Source organism: Narcine bancroftii, chromosome 11 (assembly GCF_036971445.1).
Source record: "Narcine bancroftii isolate sNarBan1 chromosome 11, sNarBan1.hap1, whole genome shotgun sequence".
NCBI classification, from domain to species: Eukaryota; Metazoa; Chordata; class Chondrichthyes; order Torpediniformes; family Narcinidae; genus Narcine; species Narcine bancroftii.
In genome coordinates this window covers 16,738,682-16,762,465 of record NC_091479.1, presented here as the reverse complement: position 1 = coordinate 16,762,465, position 23,784 = coordinate 16,738,682, and the positions used below count along the sequence as shown (strand labels likewise).

Sequence of the window (23,784 nt, the reverse complement as noted above, 5' to 3'; positions counted from 1 at the left end):
ATTATTCCAAGATCTCTCTGTTCCTCTGCATTCCTCAATCCCCTCCCCTTCACTGTATATATCCTGTTTTGATTCTTCTTCCCAAAATGAAGCACCTCACACTTATCTACATTAAACTCCATCTGCCACCTTTCAGCCCACTCTTCCAAGCAGTCCAAATCCCTCTGCAGTCCCCGAAAACCCTCCTCATTATCCACAAATCCCCCCTACTTCTGTAACACCAAATTACAGTTTGTGAAGGTCACCTTGTCAGTAGCCAGGAAGTGTACAGTGTTGCATGGACGTCCGACTTCCAGCTAAAAACCACATGATGGAAATTCAGGGCTGCGTTCCCCTGCAAAAAATCACCTACAATTTGCTGGAGAGATGTCACATTCATTGGAAATGTAACAGCCCAGTCTGAGGCACATTGGTGTTCAGCTATAATTCACACCCCCTCTCTCCCAGAATAAGAGAAAAGAAACCACCTGTCCCAGGAGGTAAAGAATTAAGAGTATGAAATGGGGAATGTGGCACAGACGATGAGGTTTCTTTTTTGCCCCCCGACCTGTTTTAATATTCCGGGGTCCTCCAGCCTCGTGGCGGATTTTTGTCGGTATTTAGGTGGTTTTTGTATTTCTGGCATTTGTGTAATTTAAGGGATAAGGAGGGGGAAAATAAAAACTCAGTAAATATTACGTGGAGAGAGAATGTAATATTTATTTGATTTGCGAGTCTTTGGAAAATCAAAAAAATTCCCAAACAATGATCAGTTTCTGCATGAAATTTGTGTTGGAACATCTACCATTTGGTCTGGGTAGGAGGGGGAGAAGGCAATTGAACAAGCATTAGATCCTTCTCAACACAGTGGTAGTTACAGGCCAATACTCCGTCGACACTCTTTCCCCTGATCTCTGAGCTTCTGGGGGACATTGAGGGAGTACACCAAGTTCAGTTTGTGAAGGTCGCCTTGTACTTTCTAGGGGACATTAGACTGTCCAAACACTATATAGAACCATCGAACAATTACAGTACGGAAACAGCCCTTCTAGTCCGCACCAATTTAAGTGAAACCCCCACCAACCCCCATCTTCTGAAAGATGCATCTATAATGTACCGAATATACACAAGTAATAGTTGATACCCTGCAAAAATTCAACCTTCCTTTCCCCACCCCACCAGCCCTGACTGCCCCCCCCATCTGAGCTCCCGCCACCCTAGCCAGCTGAGCTCCTGACGCCCTCAAACGACGCAGATACTTGCTATGGTCAAAATTAGAATGTGTGTAATAGCCAAAACCTTAAAAATTGGTCCCCAATATTCAGCTATTATTTGCCTATATACAGTAGCTAGTTTGATCTACCTTGAAACTCTTGGAAGTAGACACTCTCAGCTGTTCACTTTTTATATTGTTCCATGCTCTTAATGCCTTCTACCATATAATTGCTCACTGGCCACTCGAGCTCTGTCCTTGGAGACTTCAGGAGAAAAGATTGAAGCATCTAATTCTTTCTTCCACCCCACCTTCCTATCCTGGACTGCATGCATACTTGGGTGACTCCTTGACAGCACCCAAGGTATTCCTCCAAAAATGCGTCCCCTTGTGCGCACTCAACCATGCATTACCACCTGAGACCATTTGCAAATTGGAGGAAGAACACTTCATCCTCCATCCGGGCTCACTCCAACTAGATGGCATTAACATCAACTTCTTCGGTTTCTGTTAGACCTCCCCCTTTCCCCCTGCTCTGTCTGTCCTCTTTTCCCTCTGTCACCTTTCACAGATCCAAAATCGATTCTCTCCTCTTGTATCCTTTGGTCTGGGCTCCCACCTCCTGCCATTTTCCACTCTTTATTCAGATGCCTTCCTCTTTTATTCTTGAAGGGCTCAGGCCCGAAACGTCTAATAAATGTTCACCTCTCGATGCTGTAAGACCCACTGAGTTCCTCCAGCATTTGTGTGTGTGTTTTTAACCACAATCACAGCATCTGCAGATTTTGGTGATTCAGTTCAGTTTCCCCTTTACCAAAGCACATGCAAGTTTGCCCATTTATTTTTAAAGCTTCTTGCAACTATTAAGTCTGCAGTAATGTTTGCACGACCTCGCGCCACAGTGAAGCTGAGCTGCTGTGGACCTTCCGGTTGGAATTCTTGCCCCGTTGAGTAGCGCTGGGATCGTCCTAATGTTGGGGAGCCTCTTTGCCGACGGGGGAAAAGTAGGGTTCTTGTACGTTGGGGTTTTGTGACGAAAGATTTGGAAGTCATGCAGTTTTGCAGCATTGGGCAGAGCAATGGGGGAGGGGGGGGGCTAACTTGAGTTCGAGGTGAAGGTCAGCCAAAATGTTTACCAGAAGTGCACGGTTTTCGCGTGAATATTTTCCCCTAATCTACAAATCTTGTTATTGATTTGTCTTGGGAGGTTGAAAAAGCCTTGTGTTTTTCATGGGCTACTGGAGATAACGTTGTAATTCAGTTTCAACTCGAGCTCCACATTCTCAGCCGTTGAGCCTAATTTGTTTGAAACAATGAACAGTAGATGGCTAGAAATTCCTTTTTCTTTGGATTATCTCAAGGCAATGCTTTTACTTCATAGTTACACGCTTGATGTGCTATATATTGTGGAACTCTCTGTAAACTGTTTCAATTGAATGAATTTTTATAGCCACAATACATTTGGGCACCCTGTACGGCACGTTAAATGTAATGTCTAGGGAGTAATTTGCAGATAAACGTGCCGTTAACAAAATATTTTTAATCTCCAATTGAAAGTTTGAAGAATATCTCGTTGGTGGCTACAGTCAATGTTTTGATTGCACCTGTAGTCTTTGTCTCTAACCTGCCTTGCGCAGCCTCTCCCGCACAAGTCCCGAGAAGTTGATGGATGGGTGAACTTTGACAATGGGTTCTGGCATTCATTTGCAGCCCAATATATAAAAAAAACAGTGCCCTTATCTGGTTAAAATTTCGCCATCCTGAATCTGGAAATAGTTTTGGAATTGACATTTCTTTAAATTGATCCATGTGTCGCTTTGGTGGGGCAGAGCCAGCCGAGCAAATCACTTGGCATAATTGGGCCTGTGTGTTTAAATTGCACTGACTTCAGTGCTTGCTGTCAGCAAGGTTAATGCACCCACAGTATGTTGGTTTGAAAATTTGAAAGCCCGTCCAGTTGGTAACTCCCCCCCCCCCCCTTAGTTCTATTTTTTTGTATTGAGACATTATATTTTTGGCATTTTCCCAATTTTTTTTCCTTTCTCTTTGATATACTTTAGGGGAGGGTGGAGGGAGGGATAAGGGGTTGGGTGTGTGTGACATGTGTAATCATTTTGCAGTTTTATTGAATCTGTATACATGGATGTGGTTTTAAAATTCTTAAACAAAATATTAAAAAAGCAAGGTTAATGCAAATGAGAGACTCTGGGCACAGGTGGTATCTAGTTTGGTTGCTGCCTTGTAAATCTCGTTTGAATCCACACTGTCCCAAGCCTGCGCTTGAACACTCCTGGTATTCCAGTGCTTGAGAAAGCTCTCTAAAATTTCTTCCAAGTTCGGAGGTTGGAAAGAAGGCATTGAAATGTCCACACTGAGGTACCAAATAATGACGCCGTGGTGATGTGTATATACTGTTCTGTGCTTGTGGTGTGCTGAGGTAGCAAGCAAGCACCAGTTCAGAAAAGACAACAGGCCTTATTTCAGCCTTGGCGGCTCCCCATGTGACCTGCTCAGGTTTCTATTCAGGTCGGCTGATTGACAGCCGGCCAGGTGGAGTCAGCCCCCTTAGGTGGCCTTGCTGCAGGTACAGAGATCGCCCCCTGCAGTCGGCTGGTGGTCGTATCACCACAGTGCTGTCTTGCATGCAAGTGGCTGGTCCGCCCACTGATGACTCTATTTCCCCTGTAGCCCCCCCCCCCCCACCCCTGTGACCTGGCCATTAAAGATCGACCTCCCTACACCTTTCTATGGAGCCGGGACGGCTGAAATCCAATGTGTATTAAAGCCCATAGTTCCTCACTCAGCCTTTGGAGTCGTTGATAGTGTGCATCAGGTGGAAACCAATTTTCAGAATTTATTGTCGTGACCGTGTACCACAAAGTCCATTGTTTTGTGGCAGAATTACGGGTGCAAAGATTACTGCAAGTTCCTTTTTCCCCCCTTTTACACTATTTTAAAAATATAAGGTAGTGTCTGTGGTTTGTTGCCCATTTGATGGGTGCGGGGAAGCTGTATTTTGTACTGTTGGGTTTTCATCTTCAGGCTCTTGTACCACCTCCCCTTTGGTAGCTGTGAGAAGAGGGCACGGCCTGGGTGGTTGGGGTCCCTGATGATGGAGGCCGCCTTTGTGAGACCGTGGAGTTTACTACCACTTCCACTGTTCAAGTTTATTTATCCTCAGATTGTACCACAACCACAGCTTCCCCAGACAATGGGGAATACTCAAGACCACATAATGTACTACATAAGGATCACATAAACCTTTTTTTCTTCGTTACTTATATTTGGGGTGATTTTCAGTTATGGGATACTGTTCATCAGTCTCAACCTGCAGGAAGAAACTATTCCCCAACCTGGCAGTCCTGAATTTTGATGCTCCTGTACCACCACCTTGATGGTGCGAGTTGAAGATGTGCGCTGGATGGAAAGGGTCTTCTATAATTCCTTGAGCCCTGTTTAGACAGCGTTATAGAGGAAAGGGAGACACCGGTGGTCCTCAGCTGTTTAAATGATACTCTGGACAGACTTCTGGTCCGATGCTTTGAAACTACTGCCCACACAATAATGCAGCCAGACAGGTGCTCCTGTGAAAAGGTGGTTGAGATGGGGGGGGGGGGCGGTGGTATCTTGCACTCCACCTCCTGATGCAAGACCTGATTGGATGCTTGCAGTCAATAGTGCTTCTTCCATTTTGCCCAAGTGATGATTGATGGATGAATGCACCAATGAGGGCTCCTCCCCAAAGGGTTTTGTATCAGATCCTCTCTCTGGCAGCCTGACGTCAATAGGAGTTTTATACCGGCACATGGAGCTGAGCGTGCTATGTTTGGGCAAGCAGTACAGTAACAGGCCCTTCTGGCCCACGAGCCTGTGCCGTCCAAATGCTCCAATTAACCTACAAGCACCTTGCAAGGGGTTCCTTTTTTTTTTTTTTGAAGGACCGGAGGGAACCCACGCAGACACGGGGAGAACGTACAGACAGCGCCTGATTCAAACCTGGGTCGCTGGCACCGGTTTTAATGTTGTGCTAACTGGTTTTGATCCAAGATCAGTTAAATTCTCAATGGGCTGCCTCCAGAACCAATTTTGATTATTTATTTATTGGTTAACTCTCCTTTAGTTAAATTACTGTATCAGTTTTTGACTTTGCAAGAAACTCTTTATTCCGGTGATTCATTGCCTGTTCTCCAGGGGTCACCAGTGGTTCCATATTATTGATTTTAAAAAATTAATTGTACAAGGTAACTTTGATTAGAGGAAGGATTATATTTAGTTTTTTTTTTAATTTTGTGAAGATTGAGGGGGAATCTTCTAGAAACTTATAAAATTCTTAAGGGTTTAGACAGACTAGACACAGGAAAAACCAGAACCAGGGGCCATAGTTTAAGGATAAGGGGGAAGTTTTTTTTAGGACTGAGATGAGGAAAAATTTCTTCTCTCAGAGGGTGGTGGATCTGTGGAATTCTTCGCCACAGGAAGTAGTTGAGGCTGGTTCCCTGTCAATATTTAAGAGTAGGTTAGATTTGGCCCTTGTGACCAAGGGGATTAGGGGGGGTATGGGGAGAAGGCAGGAACCAGGTACTGATCAGCCATGATCATAATGAATGGCGGTGTAGGCTTTAAGGGCCAAATGGCCTACTCCTACACCTATCTTCTATGTTTCATTCCAACAAACGGGTTTAACATGGTCACATCATTTCAATTAAATATTTTTGAAGTATTATCAACAGTTATTGATGTAGTTTGATTTACTTTTAGGGGTTTTATTATGCAAATTTATATACAAATTATTGTGCAATTGTCAATTCTGTATTTATGCTTGTGTTTAAACTCCAAAAAGGGTTAAAAATGAAAGCAACCACTTCCTAAAAGAAGCAAACATCACTTGTCTGATTTGAATGTAAATACTTTTGGCTTTTGATCAATTACATTTGCACTCAAGAGTTCGTGGAGGTTTGGTACGACACCAGAAACCCTGGCAAATTTCTACATTTGCATGGTGGAAAGTGTGCTGACCGGCTGCATCACTAGTTTACCCCTGAGTGTAAAGCCCCCCAAAAGGTAGCGGACACAGCTTGGGACATCATAGGCAAACCCCTCCCCGCCGTGGAGAACATCTATGGGGAACGCTGCCGTCGGAGAGCAGGAGCAATCATCAAGGATCCACGCCACCCAGCACACGCTCTGTTCTCGCTACTGCCATCAGGAAGGAGGTGTAGGGGCCACAAGACTCACACCACCAGGTTCAGGAACAGCTCTTCCCCCTCCACCATCAGGCTCAATCAGGGACTCATTTAAGGACTCTTGTGCACTTTATTGATTTACTTTTCTCTCTATTGCACAGTCAGTTTGTTTACATTCATTTTAGTTTACGTTGTGCAAGGTTTATTTTTTGCACTACCAATCGCTGGTAATTCTGCCATGCCTGTAGGAACAAGGAATTTGTGATGTGCAATAAATATGAAATGTGGTTTAACTTGTTTCTAGTGGGTTAGAGTACATTAAATATACCCAATGAATACATTGGAAGGGGGTGTAGAAGCGATTCTCAGACTGGAGGCATTGAGTTACATTAGAAGAGGTTGGATGGGCTGAGTTTCATCCCTAGGTCATAAGAGGGTGAGAATTGATCTTGTAGAGTAGCCCTTTTGGCCATGCTCTGCTCGTTTAATGGTTAAAAGCACACAGAAATGCTGAAGGAACTCGGCTGGTCTCGCGGCATCCAAGGGAGGTAAAGGCCGGCGTTTTTGGCCTGAGCCCTTCTTCAAGCAATAAACAAAGGAGAGGAAGGCATCAGAATAAAAGCCAGTCTCTGCTCTCAGATTTTTTTTTAAGCCAACTAAATGTGCCTGTCCTCTAGTAAAGACCCCACCCCTCCCCCCATCCAGTTTGCTGTCAATAGGTTCAAGTGAGAGTGCCATGATCCAATCAGTATTCGCAGGCATTGAGGAATTGACTAGATCAGAGGCTAATTAAGCCTTCAGGGCCTGGTATTCTGGGACGTACATTACTTGTGGCTCAGAATCTGATGCTTTGCTGGTCATTTTCCCAAATGTCCTGCCTCCTAGCGCAGGAAAGGGGCGCAATATTGTACGCACTAATCAAAGGCTTCTCCAACACCATCGTCTGGACTGTCGTAAAACTTGCATTATTGACAAAATATTATCTTGTATTTATTAATGGTAAATTTTTGTTGCATCATTTTGGGGTTTTCATCAAACTGCCTCTTCAAGTTTGCCATCTGCACAACCCAACAAAAATGTTTCTCTCGGCTGTGGTGCACGCACTAAAACTTGCAGCGCTCAAAGATCACATAAAGAGACAAAAGTGCATGCAAATAGTTGGGATACTGATCATCAGTCTTGCAGCCTGTGGGTTGAAGCCATTCCCCCTGATTTTTGATGCTCCTGCACCCCTACCCCCGCCACCCTGGTGGTAACGGGTTGTGCTGGATAGAAAGGGTGCTCTACGAGTCCTATTTAACCAGTGTTCCCAGCCAATGGATCCCAGGTATCGGAACAGTGATTGCGGTGGGGGTGGGGGATGCTGAAGGGTGCCAATCGTATCGGAGGTTCGGGTCCGGTGCTTGGGTTGCTGAAGGTTCAAAATGGCTTTTGGAGCACTGGAGCTGAATGCACGGACACTTGTTGACTCGGGTGGGGGGGGATGGGTCGCCTCTTTGCTCTCTGACTGTAAGAGGCGCTTCAGGCAACTTCTGCCGAAAGCAACTGCCTGCCTCACGGGACAAAAGTGATTTTGTGTAATGTCGTCATTACATTACCTTCAATCTAGGCCAATAAGAGGGAAAAGAGACCCCAGTGATCTGTCCGCTTGGCTGTTTTAATGATCCTATGTACAGACTCCGGTCTGATGCTTTTCAGCGACCGTCCCACACAGTGATGCAGCCGGACGGGGTGCTCTCAGTTGTACTCCTGCAGAAGCTGCACTGGTAAGAATTCCAGTGCCGCTGTACCCTTGTGCAATGTGCAATAAACTTGGTGATTGGTAGTAAAGTTTATCCTCCAAAGCAGAGCTATTGATACGTTTTTGGGAGATAAATTGGGAAAGGTTTGTTAGAGTAGATCACATACAAAACACAATCTTTGAAATACTGGAGCTCTAATAATGCTAGACATATCGGGGCCAACAGCGACTGCAAGAGCTTTTGAAGAGTGCCGAAGAGACTTCACGAATGGATTGTTGTTTACCAAAGGCAACAGATGGAAGAGAAGGCTGGCACTGCTATTGTCTGGAAGGAGAACTTGCTGTTATAAGAGGGTCCTGTGGTTTTGCAAACAGTCAAACAGGCTTTTCTCTCAGAGAGAGAGATACAGATATCACTTGTACAGTGTTACAGTCAGCAGAAGTAGCTGGGACTGGAACAGGACAAGCTGGCAAGCCCGACTGGAAGATGGCCTAGCCCTTGTGGCTCATGCAAGGGGGGAGGAGTGGCGGTCGACTGTTTCTCTTGGAATGAGAGAAACAAGAAGGCACTTTGTGATGACCTGATAGTAAGAGGTTATCATCCAGCTCCCCACCATGACTACCAGCCCCCCCACATCTCCATCGGGCACACAAAACTCAAAACGGTCAACCAGTTTACCTATCTCAGCTGCACCATTTCATCAGATGCAAGGATCGACGATGAGATAGACAACAGACTCGCCAAGGCAAATAGCGCCTTTGGAAGACTACACAAAAGAGTCTGGAAAAACAACCAACTGAAAAACCTCACAAAGATAAGCGTATACAGAGCCGTTGTCATACCCACACTCCTGTTCGGCTCCGAATCATGGGTCCTCTACCGGCACCACCTACGGCTCCTAGAACGCTTCCACCAGCGTTGTCTCCGCTCCATCCTCAACATCCATTGGAGCGCTTACATCCCTAACGTCGAAGTACTCGAGATGGCAGAGGTCGACAGCATCGAGTCCACGCTGCTGAAGATCCAGCTGCGCTGGATGGGTCACGTCTCCAGAATGGAGGACCATCGCCTTCCCAAGATCCTGTTATATGGCGAGCTCTCCACTGGCCACCGTGACAGAGGTGCACCAAAGAAAAGGTACAAGGACTGCCTAAAGAAATCTCTTGGTGCCTGCCACATTGACCACCGCCAGTGGGCTGATAACGCCTCAAACCGTGCATCTTGGCGCCTCACAGTTTGGCGGGCAGCAACCTCCTTTGAAGAAGACCGCAGAGCCCACCTCACTGTCAAAAGGCAAAGGAGGAAAAACCCAACACCCAACCCCAACCAACCAATTTTCCCCTGCAACCGCTGCAATCGTGTCTGCCTGTCCCGCATCGGACTTGTCAGCCACAAACGAGCCTGCAGCTGACGTGGACTTTTTACCCCCTCCATAAATCTTCGTCCGCGAAGCCAAGCCAAAGAAGAAAGATCATCTGGAGAACCCTGAATGGGCAAGTTTTGTCAGCAAGATACTGGAGTGGTTGGTGGAAGTACATCAGTTGTGGATGTCCTGGAATAACAAATCTCTCTCTGAAAACCGACAAGAACCTTCCAGAGCAGTAACCATTGACCTTTCAAGCACCAAAGCCTGGTGAACTTTATACATGTTATTCTGTGCACAGTACAAGAATTGCCTGCAACTAGTGAACTAGGAGGAGTGAGAAGTGAGATTAGATTGTGATTCAAAGAACTTTTCTGAACTTACACATTACATACACGTGCGCTTTGAATTAGAAGGGAGTTAAGTTAGGTTAGTTAAGAGTGATGTTAAAATGTGATTCTGTTTTCACATTTAAAGATAATTAAAAGCAACTTTTATTTAAGTAACCATTTGTCTTGGTGAATATCTATTGCTGTTGGGTTTTGGGGTCCTCTGGGCTTGTAACAATATCCAACACTAGAGGGCAAAGTCTTGAGTTGAAGGAAGTTCTTTGCAGACGGTGGTTGGAATCTGTCAGGCGTCACCCAGGTTCTGTACAACTTTGTATTTGGGAATACCTTTTATTCCTTTACTCGTCACTTAGTTGTGGCCCTTTATGTCTTAGCATCTTTGTGTGGAGAGGTAGTTTTTGCTTTCCTCAGATCTATTGTCCAAGTACACATCACGTGCAACCCGGCGAGGCTGAATGACCGTTTATTGGGGGTGCGGAAAAAATAACTACTCAACATGCATATGTAACAGATAAAAGGAATGTAAACTGTGCAAGAATCCCTAAATGTGTCTGAGTTTGTTGTTGAGAAGCCTGATCGTGTAGCAGCTGTTTCTGAATCTGGTGCTTGTGGCCCCTAGACCTCTTTGCTGACAACAGCAGCGAGAGAGCGTGTGCTGGGCGGTGTGGATCCTTGACGATTGCTGCTGCTCGCCGACGGCAGCGTTCCCCGTAGATGCTCTCGATGGAGGGGAGGGTTTTTGCCTGTGATGGCCTGGGCTGCATCCACAGCCTTTTGGAGGACTTTACTGGTGACTCCATCCCAGTTGATGGCTAGCATGGATGTGGTTCGTCCCTGTGCTGTGATTTGAAGTACTATCTCCTGAATGCTGGTCGGGCGTATCTGCAGTCACTTGTAAATGCTCCCTTTGCATTAAAACATTCTTAGCATTCCAAACCACTCCAAGCCAGTTTCCTCTGGAAGATCGCATTGGCTTAACACACGATCTTTCTCAAATGTTTTGCTCTCGGTGCCCAAGTTTTTATGGCCTGTCATTTTTAAAACTGAAGCCTTATTCTCCACTTTCCAAACATTGGTTGCAATTAAACTTCTGGTTGGACGCTAATTGTATTTCACTGGCTTTGTATTTTACTGGAACAATGACAAAGTTGAGTCGAATCTAATCTACGCGGCCCCTCGAAAGGAGCAGTCAGATGCTGGAGTGTTCTCACGCGGTTTTGTACGTGTCTTCCTGACAACTAGGCCTTCCTCAAAACTGGCGCCTTATTTTGAGAAAATACGTGCTGGCATTGGAGAGGGTTCAGAGAAGCTTTACGAGAGTGATACCAGGAATGAAAGTGTTAACGCACGAGGAAGGTTTGGGCTGCACTCGTTGGAGAACAGAAGGATGAGGGGGCCTCAAAGGCATTTTGAATGCTCAAAAGCCTGGGCAGAGTAGATGTGGTAATGATGCACCCATGATACGCGAGGGTACAATTTCAAGAGAAAAGGACGTAAATTTAAAACAGATGTGAAAAAAGTTTCTTCACCCAGAGAGTCACGAGTCTGTGGAACTTGTGACCGCAGGCGGCTGTGAAAGAGAGGTAATTGGGTGTATTTATGGCAGAGACTGGCAGGTACTTGGTTCGCCAGGGCCTCAAGGGTTAAGGGGAGAATTTGGGTTCCGTTTAGGCAATTCTTTGGAATTGATGGTGGTTCAAATATAGATACATCTTCAACAGTCCTTGTTGGATGCAGGTTTCAAGGAACAGAATAGAAAAAAGTTTCAAGTATCTTTTTAATCAAAATAATGTTGCCTCTTTCGAACCAAATTTAATCTTTCCAGTGGGCATTTTTTAGATATTTACAAACTAAGCATTTTGTTCAGTCCATTTTCTGAGAATTTCCAACATTAAGATTCTTGATCTGTTTTTTTTAAATATACGGTTTTATTTTCATGTAGGATTAAAATCGTGTATTTATAATTGCTGGGCTTAAATTCAGTCCCTATGGCTGGGATCAAGAGAGATTGGGAAAGAAACGTGAATGTAACACTTTCAGATGTAACTCTTCATTAATAATTCCTCATTTTGTGCAAGACACTGCCTATTGCAATGCAAGGTGGTGCACAAAATGTGCATGTCTAAACTTAAATTATCCTGTTTCTGTGCAGACATTGGTCTTTTTTTTGTGAGAAATGTAAAAATTTTTGAGGCCTCTCTGATTCACGTGTGCTGGGAATGCCCAAATTTAGAGAGATTTTGGAATGATTTTTTCAAACAATTTTCAAGACTGACTTTGAACCCTGCCCGTTAATTGCTCTGTTTTGCAACTCTGATAAACCTTGATCAGCATCTCAGCGGCGGGCGGTGGGGGGGGGTCTTGATAGCCATGTGAGCTACTTTATTGAAATGGAAAGGAGGTTAATTCCCTACCCGTATTATGCAGTGGCTAGAGATGGTGTAATGTCCTATTTAAGTTTAGAGAAAATCGGATATTGCGACAGCTTGCCCACGCGGCAGGCGAACCGGTGCCAGCAGTGGAGTCCACAGTTGGAGCTCCCGGTGTGGGGCAAAACAACGGACAGGAAGTTGGCGCCACTACCGCCCCGCTCGAGCGCTGGAGACCTTTTAAGCGCGCGAGTTTGAATCAGTTGGTTTGAAACTCTGAGGTGGCGGATAGCCACAAAATTAAAGGTAGAAAGTTTCTATTTATGAAATTATGGGGCCCACTCTCAGCATGTTTTTTTTTGATAATTGGAGGAATCAATAATTATTGTACGTTCCAGTAATTCTTTGTTCTCTGAGGGTCACCAGGGATTCCACATCATTGATTTTTGTTTTTTAAAAAAAAACCTTTATTAGAGGGAGGGATAGATTAGTTTAGACAATTAGCTTTGTTTTTTGTAAAATCGTTTATTTTAATATAAGACTAATAAATGGGTTTGACATGGTTGCATTGTTTAGTTATAACTCAATCTAGTAACAATATAGTAATGTATATTTTCTTATTTACCCACTGTTAAGAGGAGGAAAGATTAAAACAAGAGGACATGAGTTAAGAATTAAGGGGCAGAGGTTTAGAGGTAACATGAGGGGGAACTTCTTTACTCAGAGAGTGGTAGACGTGTGGAATGAGCTTCCGGGAGAAATAGTGGCGGCGGAGTCAATTGTATTATTTAAGAAAAGGTTGGACAGGTATATGGATGAGAAGAAGATGGAGGGTTATGGGCATTGTGCAGGGAGGTGGGACTAGAAAGGGGTGTTTGGTTTGGTGCGGACTAGAAGGGCCTAATGGCCTGTTTCCATGCTGTAATTGTTATGTTATGTTACATTATTCTCCCTTCAGTATGTATTTACCTGTATACAATTGATTCATTATGGTATCACTGTTTATGGTTGTACGTTAAACTCATTAAAAATATTTAGAAGGCAGGGAAGTGGGAGGATGGATCAGCTTGTGGTAGAATGGTGGAACACGGCCTATTTCTGCTCCTATAATCCTGTGATGAAGAGACGATGCTTTGTTGGACTTCTGCTTTTCGGAAGATTCTCTCTTGACCCGACGCGATGGTCTCCGTCTGGGACGTGGATGAGCCGGGTTCTCGTCCACGCGGTCAATGTAAAATCCCACGGTGCTTGGAGTAACCAGTGTTGGTTCTGGGCACCATGGGGTGTTGGCCAATTCCGAGGAATTCGCTGCCAAACTCTCTTTAAAACATTTTTTTTAAAAAATGTTACCATGAGGATGTTTGTCCAGTTTGCAATGCCAGATCTTTTAGACAAGATTCCTGTCTTGGTGTGGCAATGTCAACATCTAAGCAAAAGTTCCAGAATCAATGATGGTATTCAGGTCTGTGAGCATCTTGTTCCGTGTGCCCCAAAACCTTGAGCAAATTTTTTTCCCCCATGACAAAAGCCTGCGTGCACTGATTGTATTCTACGAAGTGACATAGTTAAAGATTTTATTCTATGCTTTGAACTACCTTGTTCAGTTTGTTCCATTAAACATCAATGAGCAAAGGTAGTCCTCGACTTCTGACCTACGCGAGTTGTATCCACCAGAGTATTCGACCAAAGGTTTAAAAATAATCTTTATTAAAACTACTGTACATGTAGTAAAAAGAACTGCAGACAGTGGTCCACACTCCGTCGGCAGTCCGAGGTCCTCGTTTTCCCAACTTGGGACCAATCCGCCCATTCCCATTATAGTCGTAAGTCGGGGACTACCCGTAATCTTATGTGATGCAATGTCTAAATAAATTAGTTAATAGAAACCGTTAACTAAGAGATTATTTTCAATAAGTATAATTATGTATTGCTACATTATTTTGTGGGCCCATTAATTTCTTTTGTGTGCTTGGAGAGAGCAGTCGGTGCTCCTGGTGTGCCATATTATGGAGTCGACGTCTCCTCCCCTTGGTCTTTTAACGTGAAAATCAGAATTGTAGTGGTCGTCTCTCCTGTTTCTAACCACGATGTTAATCCATCTCTCATTTTCATTCTTCCCCTGCTTGTTTTTCTTTCCAGTTGCCCACTAAATGTTCTCGTATCTCTTTGCACGATGCGTCCAAAGAATTTTGATTGCTGTTTTCTCATTCCTTTAATGTATTCTTTGTTTTTTTTTGCAGAAACACAGATGCTGGAGAAACTCAGCAGGTCAAATGGTGCTTTTATGTAGCCTTGCCTTCCCAACCTTTCTCCCCCTGCCAATCCCTCAGCACTCCCCTCTCCCCCCATTTACCTTCTCCATCCTCGGACCTCTCCAACCCTCCCTCCACCACACCTCGCCTGGTTTTGACCTTCCCCTCTCGGAGGCCTCGCCTTCACACCCACCCCCCCCATCCACACCTCAACGAGTTCCGCGCACGCCGTGGTGCTGAGTTCTTCTTCCTCCGCCTCCTGGCCCACTACTAAAAGCACACCTTGGTGAAGGGCTCAAGCCCGAAATGTTGAAGTATCTTCAACTTTAAAGGCACTGTTTGATCCACTGAGTTTCTCCAGCATTTGTGTGTGTTTTCCACTTAGCCACTGGTGTCGACAGAATCCTGTGTTTTACCTATGTTTTGTTTTGGTTCTCTTGTAGAACTTTGTCATCTATACGATATGCACGACGTTCTTCTGAGAATGCACATCTCTGCTGCATTGACTCTTTATTCAATATATTTGTGATGGTCCATGACTCACAGCCGTACATCAATACAGGAAGAATGTAGCAGCTGAGAGCTCGAAGGTGGACGTCAGTTCCTATTTTATTGTCCGTTAGGGACGTTTCTCATTTCTATAAATGCTGCTCTTGCTTTAGTCTATTTTGCATTTGCCATCAGATGTTCCCCATGACCCCAGGTTCTTGACATTGAAACCACCTCAGAAAATAAAAATAATGCAAGGAAAAGTGAGGTTATGTTTGTGGTTCATTGTTTATTCAGGAATATGATGGCCGAGGGGGAAGAAACTGTCCTTGTGCCACTGAGGGCTCCTGTACCCCTTTCCTGATGGTAGCAGAGTGAAGAGGGCATGGCCCGTGGTGGGAGGGGGGTGGGTCCTTGAGGATGGAGGCTGCGTTCTTAAGACAGCGACTTGGATGGTGCCCACCAGCCACCACCCAGACTTGTCAGCGAGGTTTTGACCAGAAAATGAGAGAGACTAGGATTGGAAACTGCTATGTGGGGAATGGTACTTGAACCTTTTGGCCCCCTCCCAACTATGGTTCCAATCTGCTATTTTCAATCATGTCATGATCCTCAGTATTTGTACCAGAAGTGGGAGTGATGGTTAATTGAAATGATGAACCCATATTCACTGAGGAGAAGTAAATAATGAAAATCTACATGGGGTGGGGGGGGGGTAGAAATGAGCCAAGGCCTTCAAGCAGCTACTCTCAAAGTGGTCCAAGACCTGCAGAAGTTGGAACATTGCAGTTTCATATTGGGTCTCAAGCCCATGATGTTGCGCTGACCTAGCTAATAATCTTCCCCTACCTTGCCTTTGTGCCTTTGTACGCATCCAACTCTGTTAAATGTTTCCATTGTGCCAGTTTTCACCACCAACCTTGGCGATGCATTCCAGGCACCCGCAACTCTCGGAATTGAAAACAACTCCGACAGCTCCCCTAAAATTTCCTCCTCTGACCTTGGTATCCTCTAGTACTTGCTGTTGACATGCAGGAAAGAGGAACTGCACGTCCATCTTGTAACCTTGCATACTGCTGAGTCGGCTTCTTGAAGAAAATTTGGATCTGGTATGGGGACACCAATACCCCCGAGCATCAAAATGTAGTGGACACAGCCCAGGACATCACCTTCCCACTATGGAGTACATCCATAGGGAACGCTACTGTCAGAGAGCAGGAGCGATCATCAAGGATCTGTTCTCGCTGCTGCCATCAGGAAAGAGGTGTCGGTGCCACAAGACTCGCACCACCAGGTTCAGGAACAGCTGCTCCCCCTCCACCATCAGACCCCTCAATGACAAACTCAATCAGGGACTCCTTTAAGGACTTTACCATTTGCACGTTATTGGCTTTTTTCTCTCTCTGTATTGCAGTTGGTTTGTTTATGTTTGATATCTGTTTACAGTTCTTTGTTTATGCTGTGTATAGTTTTTACACTACCAATTAGTAGTAATTCTGTGCCTGCAGGAAAAAGAATCTCTGTTGTATGTATTCTGACAGATCTGAATCTGATCTGAAACGACTGGACGCAGGGTGGAAGAAAAATATTCAACAAAAATCCGTGGAAATGGGTGTCTGATGTTCTGCATGGATTTGATGGGCTGAATGTTAACTTGATGAGGATTTTATTTATTCAGATTTATTGTCAAGTACATACATGATGACATCAGGGGCAATCCCAACATTCTTTGTTCCTGTGGTGCAAAAGCAGGTACCCACCGTACACACGTAAACAAATCAATATGAACACAGTTGGCATAGCAGTCAGCGCAACGCCTTTACAGCACCAACGATGGGGACTGAGGTTCGAATCTCGTGCAGTCTGTAAGGAGTTTGTACGTTCTCCCCGTCTCTGCGTGGGTTCCCCCCCCCCTCCCCTGGGGGCTCCGGCTTCCACCCGCCGTTCTAAACGTAGCAGGGGTGTAGGTAATTAGATGTCTTTGGGCAGCATGACCTTGTTGGGCCAAAATGGCCTGCTACCATGCTGAATATCTAAATTTTTTTTAAATTTAAAATTATAATTGAAATTTAAAACCTCTTCGATGCACAGAATAAGGTGCATGAAGGCCCTTAAATGAGCTGCTTGTTGAGGGGGGCAGCTGTTCCCGAATCTGGTGGGGCGAGTCCTGTGGCCCCCACACCTCTTTGCTGATGGCAACAGCGAGAACAGAGCATGTGCTGGGTGGGGTGGATCCTCAATGATTGCCGCTGCTCTCTGGGGACACCTTGCGCCATTCTTTGTCAGGCACGTCCTGTTGGCCTGGTTTTGGTGGAGCGTATGTTTAGCTTTGTTGAATTGAGAGACTGGCTTTGCAGGAATTTTGTGTCTGGGCTTTTTCCAAGTTCAAGTCATTTTATAATGTATTAAAAGCATCGAATCCACGCTGTTGAAGATCCAACTGCGCTGGGTAGGTCACGTCTCCAGAATGGAGGACCATCGCCTTCCCAAGATCGTGTTATATGGCGAGCTCTCCACTGGCCATCGTGTCAGAGGTGCACCAAAGAAGAGGTACAAGGACTGCCTAAAGAAAGCTCTTGGTGCCTGCCCCATTGACCACCGCCAGTGGGCTGATGTCGCTTCAAACCGTGCATCTTGGCGCCTCACAGTTCGGCGGGCAGCAACCTCCTTTGAAGAACCCACCTCACTGACAAAAGACAAAGGAGGAAAAACCCAACCCCGATCCACCAATTTTCCCCTGCAACCGTGTCTGCCTGTCCCGCATCGGACTTGTCAGCCACAAACGAGCCTTCAGCTGACATGGACGTTTACCCCCTCCATAAATCTTCGTCCGCGAAGCCAAGCCAAAGAGAAGAAAAGCAGTGTAGCATTACACAGAATTTGCCGTAAGGTCGACAGACACTGCCTAAAATGCCTCTTGCAGTCAGAAGCAAAAGAGAGTCTCCCCACCCCCCCATCCGAGTCGTCGAGTGTGGATTTGCTTCCAGCGCTCCTGCTTGCCGCGCAGAGTCCAGTCCAAAGCATTAACTGTCAGAATCTCCGACGCGATTGGGAACTCTTCAGTGCCCTCGGCCCCCTCTCGCGTCCCAGGTCTTACAGCAGTGAAAGAAACGTTTAATACTCTGGGTGGATAGGCTGTTCCTTTTAATGGTGTCAGGGGGATTGTCATTGCAATGTTGGAAGTTGATTCTCCAGGATGCATCTCAGTCTTATCATTAGGAAAATGTGATTGGCTGGGATTCAAAAAGTAGGGCCAACAAGGAATTGGCACAACAGATGACTAGAAATGGTAGACCAAATGATACTATCACTTTGCAAAGAGGTTGCTGTGTTTATGAAGGGGAAATGCTTAGTAGATTAAAGGATGTAATTAGTAGGGTAGATGAAAGGGAGTTGGGGACTGTGGTCGTCTTGGATTTCCAAGAGACCGTCAATTAAATTGCTGAAGTTTGCATGAGGAGCTGAGGGTTAATTGGCAGAAAACATGTGTGTGAGGAGTTGTTTGTGCTGGCACGTTGGGTGACCTGGAATGGGTGATGGCAGTGTCTTGCTTTGCAGTTGCACCTTCACCGGAGTGGGGGGGGACCTTGGTGTTGCAGTGCCCGTTGCCAGAGCGGGAGGAGGGCCCGGGTTGTGGCAGGGCCTGGAGCGGGAGGTGGGGCCCGTCGCCCGGTGTTGTGGAGCACCAAGTGGGCGTAAACATGGCAGGCAAGAGGGAAATTTGAGTTATCCGGGCAAGAACAATGTTTGAGTGGGTGTGATTAGAATACAATGTGCAGACGTTCCATAAAATAGATAACAATCGGTGTAATCAAAGATGACACAAAGAAATAATAAAAGGGAAAAATGCTAACAGATGTCTGGGGGGTGCAAAACACCTGTCAATTCTACAGAGCAGCCGTCCTCGCCCTTTTTATTGGCTATAGCCCCCTCAGGACTCTGCTCGAAGTTTATGGGCCCCCTTCCCTGCGAAGTGGTCGAGTTTTGGTTTCCTTTGTACTTCCCTCCAACTGACTACATTAAAAAAAAAACCCATCGTTTTGCGAGGTGAAAAAACTTGAATGTGTCGGCGCTGTGCAATTGCTCAGTCAAAGGAGGTGTAAGGCACTCCTTCTGTCCCCGATAGCCTACAGGACGCCCTTGGGCAAGGTGTAGGACCTGTTTAGCCTCCCAATCAGGGTGACATGAAGCCATGGATCACGGATGGTTTTTACAGGCAGATTGTACAAATTGGAATTTATGATTGTAAAACTAAAAAACGCTGGGCAGATGAACCATCCAGTATGGACACTGCAGCTGAAGAAGGCAAAGGGAGGCCACTTCAGTATTTTCCCCTGCCGAACGGCAAGGCACCTGAATGAATGATGTGGCCCCAGGGTCTGGTTAGAAGGTCTGGTATAGATGGATCTTTGGATTAAAACTGCTGCTTCAGGATATTGACCTTGTGTAAAAGTGTGCCAAAACACTGCCCTCTACTCAGGAAGGTTGTAGCTGGGTTTTTAAAAGTTCAGATTTATTGTCAGAGTATGTGCACAACATCACATACAACCCTGAGATTCCTTTTTCCTGTGGGCAAGGCAGACTTGCCACTTATTCTGCAAAATTGGTACTGAAGAAGATATGTACACATAAACAAATAAAGAAATGTAAGCAAGCTTGGGGGGGTGGGGGGTGGAGAAAATCAGTCAAGTGCACAGTCAGAGTCCTTAAATTAGTCCCTGATTGAGTTTGTCGTTGGGGAGTCTGATGGTGGAGGGGGAGCAGCTGTTCCTGAACCTAGCGGTCAGTGCGAGTCTTGTGGCACCGAGACCTCTTTCCTGATGGCAGCAGCGAGAATAGAGCTGGGTGGTGTGGATCCTTGCAACTCTCTGATGGCAGCCTTCCTGATCGGGGTGGGGGGGTGTCCTGGACTGTCCACTACCTCTTGCAGGCCTTTTAGAAGCTGTTGCAAAGCTATGGTCGTCCGGTCTCCCTCAGAACCTTAAATAACTTCCCTCAGAAAGGCCGAATTGTCCATAAATTCCTGGCTTGTCTCCATTGCCCTTCTCAAGCAGTAACATTGGCTTTTCGCTTCTCTTGGACCTTGCCTTCCACAAATATGGTCCTTGACCCAGATCTTTAGCCTATCTTCAGATTTATTGCCAGAGGACATGCATGAAATGACCTATATGGCTCTGAGGATTTTTTCCCCTGAGAGTGAGGCAGAATTGCCGCTTATTCTTCATGCAAAAAAATAAAACTGTATCCAATGAGCACATAACGCTGTACAATACAGAGAAGAAGATCATCAAATGTGGAAAAATGGAAAGGTGCAGGATGATGAAATAAGCAGGAAAATAAAGACACTGAGATGTTCAACTGGTTAAAAAAAATGTGGAAAAATAAGTCTTTAAATGGATCATTGAGTGTGTCGTTGAGGAGTCTGATGGTGGAGGGGGCGCCCCTACACCTCTCTCCTGATGGTACTAGTGGGTGAATGATGAAGGTTGAATAGGCGTAGTTGCGCAGCATGGGCTTAAATGGCCAGAATCGGCTTTGACTGTAAATAAAATGTTCAATTTAACTTTGCATCTCCTCTACAGGGAGGGAAAAATCAATAGTGCTAAAATAAGATCCTTGAATGGATCACTAAGTTTGCTGTTGAGTATCTCCTGAACCCAGTGGTGCTGGTCATGGGCGACGATTCCGGATGCATTATCCTGACAGGATTGCAGTCATCGAATGTTCCAATCCAGCATGTAATTTGCACTAAGATTAACCTCAGCAAACCTTTCAATTGTTCACCTTGGATTTCATCACCTCGAAAGGCAAAAAAAATAGAAGTTGCACAATTAAATCGGAACTTTTCACTGAAAGTCGATATGGTATGTGGGCTCTAGCGAGTCTTTTGCGCTTGTGAAGTCATTTTCTATTGATTAATTGCAGCTTTTTGTCATAGCCTGATAACCATGATATTTTGTCTTGTGGGAGTAGTTGATTAGCATTTAATTATCTAGCCCTAAATTATTTAATTGCTTTCCTGTTTCTCTTCCAGCCTGTTGGGTTTGTTACATTTGACAGTCGAGCTGGAGCAGAAGCAGCGAAGAATGCGTTAAATGTAAGTATCGACCTGCTACTTAATGTAGAATTGATAAAAGAAATGGCTCTCCATACTTGTAAGAAATCCCGGCTGGATTCCCACAACAAATTATTCTCCTCTGGAAGGGGACCAGATACGCCACATCACGTACAACCCTGAGATTTCTTTTATTTTCCCAGCAGAATTACCACTAATTGGTAATGCAAAAAAAAACCTGAATTGAGGTATACATAAACAAATAAAGAAATGAAAAGAAACTGCAATACAGAGTGATTTGCACAAGTAAGAGTCCTTACTTGAGTTTGTCGTTGAGTCTGATGGTGGAGGGGTAGCAGCTGTTCCCGAACCTGGGGGTGGGAGTTTTGTGGCCCCTATACCTCTTTCCTGATGGCAGCAGCGAGGACGCCCAGTGTGCAGGGCGGTGTGGGTCCTTGATGATTGATGCTGCCCTCCGACGGCAGCGTCCAACGTAGATATTCTTAATGTTTTTGTCTCTGTCCTGGGCTGTGTCCACTACCCTTTTTTTTTTTTTGCAGGGCTTTCTGCCCAGGGGGTGTTGGTGTTCCCACACCAGACTGGGATGTAGCCAGTCAGCGCACTTTCCACCTCGCCTCTGTAGAAATCTGCCAGGGTTTCCGACGTCCCTGCCAAACCTCCTGAGGAAGTAGAGGCGCTGACGTGCTTTCTTTGCGACGCCGTTGGTGTGTTGGGTTCAGGAAAGATCCTCCGGGATGGTGACTCCCCAGAAATTTGCTCACCCTCTCCACCTCTGATCCCCAATGATCTCTGGATTGTACACCTCCTGGGCTTTCCTTCTGTTGATTTTTCTTTCACTATTTTTGATTTCGCGCTAACCCTCCCTCTACTTAAAAACTTGAAGGAGCACCTATGGCCTCCCACAATTTGACTTGTCAGAGAATTTTGTGCAAATTGAGATTCTGAAGTCTTCCAAAAGGCTTAAAATACTCAAGACCTATAAACAGGCTATGGTTTAACCACATTTTGGTGTCTTTGCAATTTTTTTAAACACCAGGCCACCCATTCTCAAGAGGGGCCATATAGCAACCCCTTCCCCCACACCACCCTAAACCGGGGGCCACATTTCAGGACAGCTAAGACTGAATTCATAAAATATTTGTTTTTATGTGGTTGGTGGGAGAGAAGAACAGAAGAAACCAACTAAACTTGACTGTTTCACAGGGAGGGGAGCCCATGAACTTCAACCAGAGTCCGAAAAGGGGCCATAGCTGGAAAAAACACCATTGAGAATGGCTGCTTAAAGCTGATGTGGAAATATTCTACGTGGGTACAGTGTAAAGTGATCATTGGGAGTAGAACAGATCCCAGAGAAACTCTCAAGCTGACCTGACCCAGACATTAAGCCATGAATAATTAATGACTCATGAATTCTTCTAGGAAGCAGACCTATTGAATCTGAAATACAAGACTGGTAGACATGAAACTGATGAACTGGATTCAGAAGATGAGTTAAGGATGAATGTTTTTGAGGGCTGAGTTTAGGTCACTTTATATCCTGTTTCGTCATTGGTCCTGCTTAACGTCAGTGCGTTTATTGTCATAGAAATGTAGAAAAATAGGCAGGAGTCGGCCATTTGGCCCTTCAAGCCTACACCGCCATTAATACGATCATGGCTGATAAGTACCCGGTTCCTGCCTTCTCCCAATACCCCCTGATCCCCTTCGCCACAAGGGCCAAATCTAACCTACTCCTTAAATATTGACAAGGAACCGGCCTCAGCTACTTCTTGTGGCGAAGAATTCCACAGATCCACCACCCTCTGAGGGAAGAAATTTTTCCTCATCTCAGTCCTAAACATTTTTCCCCCTTATCCTTAAACTGTGACCCCCCCCCCCCCCCCGGTTTTTCCCCAGCATTGGAAACAACCTACCTGTGTCTCGTCGCTCTAAACCCTTAAGAATTTTATTTCTATAAGATCCCCCTCAATCTTCTAAATTCCAGAGAATACAAGCCTAGTCTATCCAACCTTTCTTCATATGATATTTGCAGATATGAAGTATTGTTTCTCCAAATAAATGTCTTGATGATGGACAGTGGACAAAGTACTGGAGGAACTTCTCCAGTGGAGAGCAATCGGCAGAGGATTCTTTCCCAGATGCAACCACAACTTGGCCTTCCCTCTTCTCCCCCCCGCCCCTTTTCCCAGGATGCAACAGCCCTTGCCTAAATGTGTTTGCTGTATCATTGGTCTTCACGCCCACAGCTCCAAAGAAGGTGGTCCGAGACCAGGCCATCGTTGCCTTTCTCAGCTCTAGTCCCGGCACCTGATGTTTCAAAGGAAACGAACACCAGGAAAGTGCTTCTGAACAGTCCACTCCCCTCCAAGTGGAAACCAACAGCCAAAAACCCCACATTTGGTTGCCTTGTTTAGGACCTGTCCTAGTGGGTCAAGCATTGGCTGGTTGGCAGGAAGCAAGGGGTCAGAATACAAGGATCACATTCTGGTGGGCTGCCAGTTGCTAGTGGTTTTCCACAGGGGTAGGTGTTGGGGCTGCTTTTAAAGTGGACGGCTGTGTCATTTGGTCAAAAGAAAATAATAAACAGGCAGACTTTTTTAAATTGGGAGAAAATTCAAAATACCCAGGTGCAAAGGGACCTGGGAGTCCTTGTGAGGGGTGGCCTGAAGGAGGCCTTGAAGGTTGAGGGGGTGGTTAAGAAGGTAAATGCAGTGCTGCCATTCAACTTGACAGGAATAGAATACAAGAGCAGGGATGTGATTATAAGG

The 23,784-nt window shown here is 45.4% G+C and overlaps 1 protein-coding gene across 2 annotated transcripts in view; it reads left to right on the top strand.

Annotated features, from left to right (window-relative positions):
* Positions 1-23,784, top strand: part of rbpms2a (RNA binding protein, mRNA processing factor 2a) — a 108,042-nt gene that overhangs the window by 54,023 nt on the left and 30,235 nt on the right. For both annotated transcript variants that reach the window (XM_069902719.1, XM_069902718.1), the window contains exon 4: positions 20,975-21,037. In XM_069902719.1, coding sequence (XP_069758820.1) covers positions 20,975-21,037 — 63 coding nt within the window. The remainder of the gene's footprint in view (positions 1-20,974; positions 21,038-23,784) is intronic.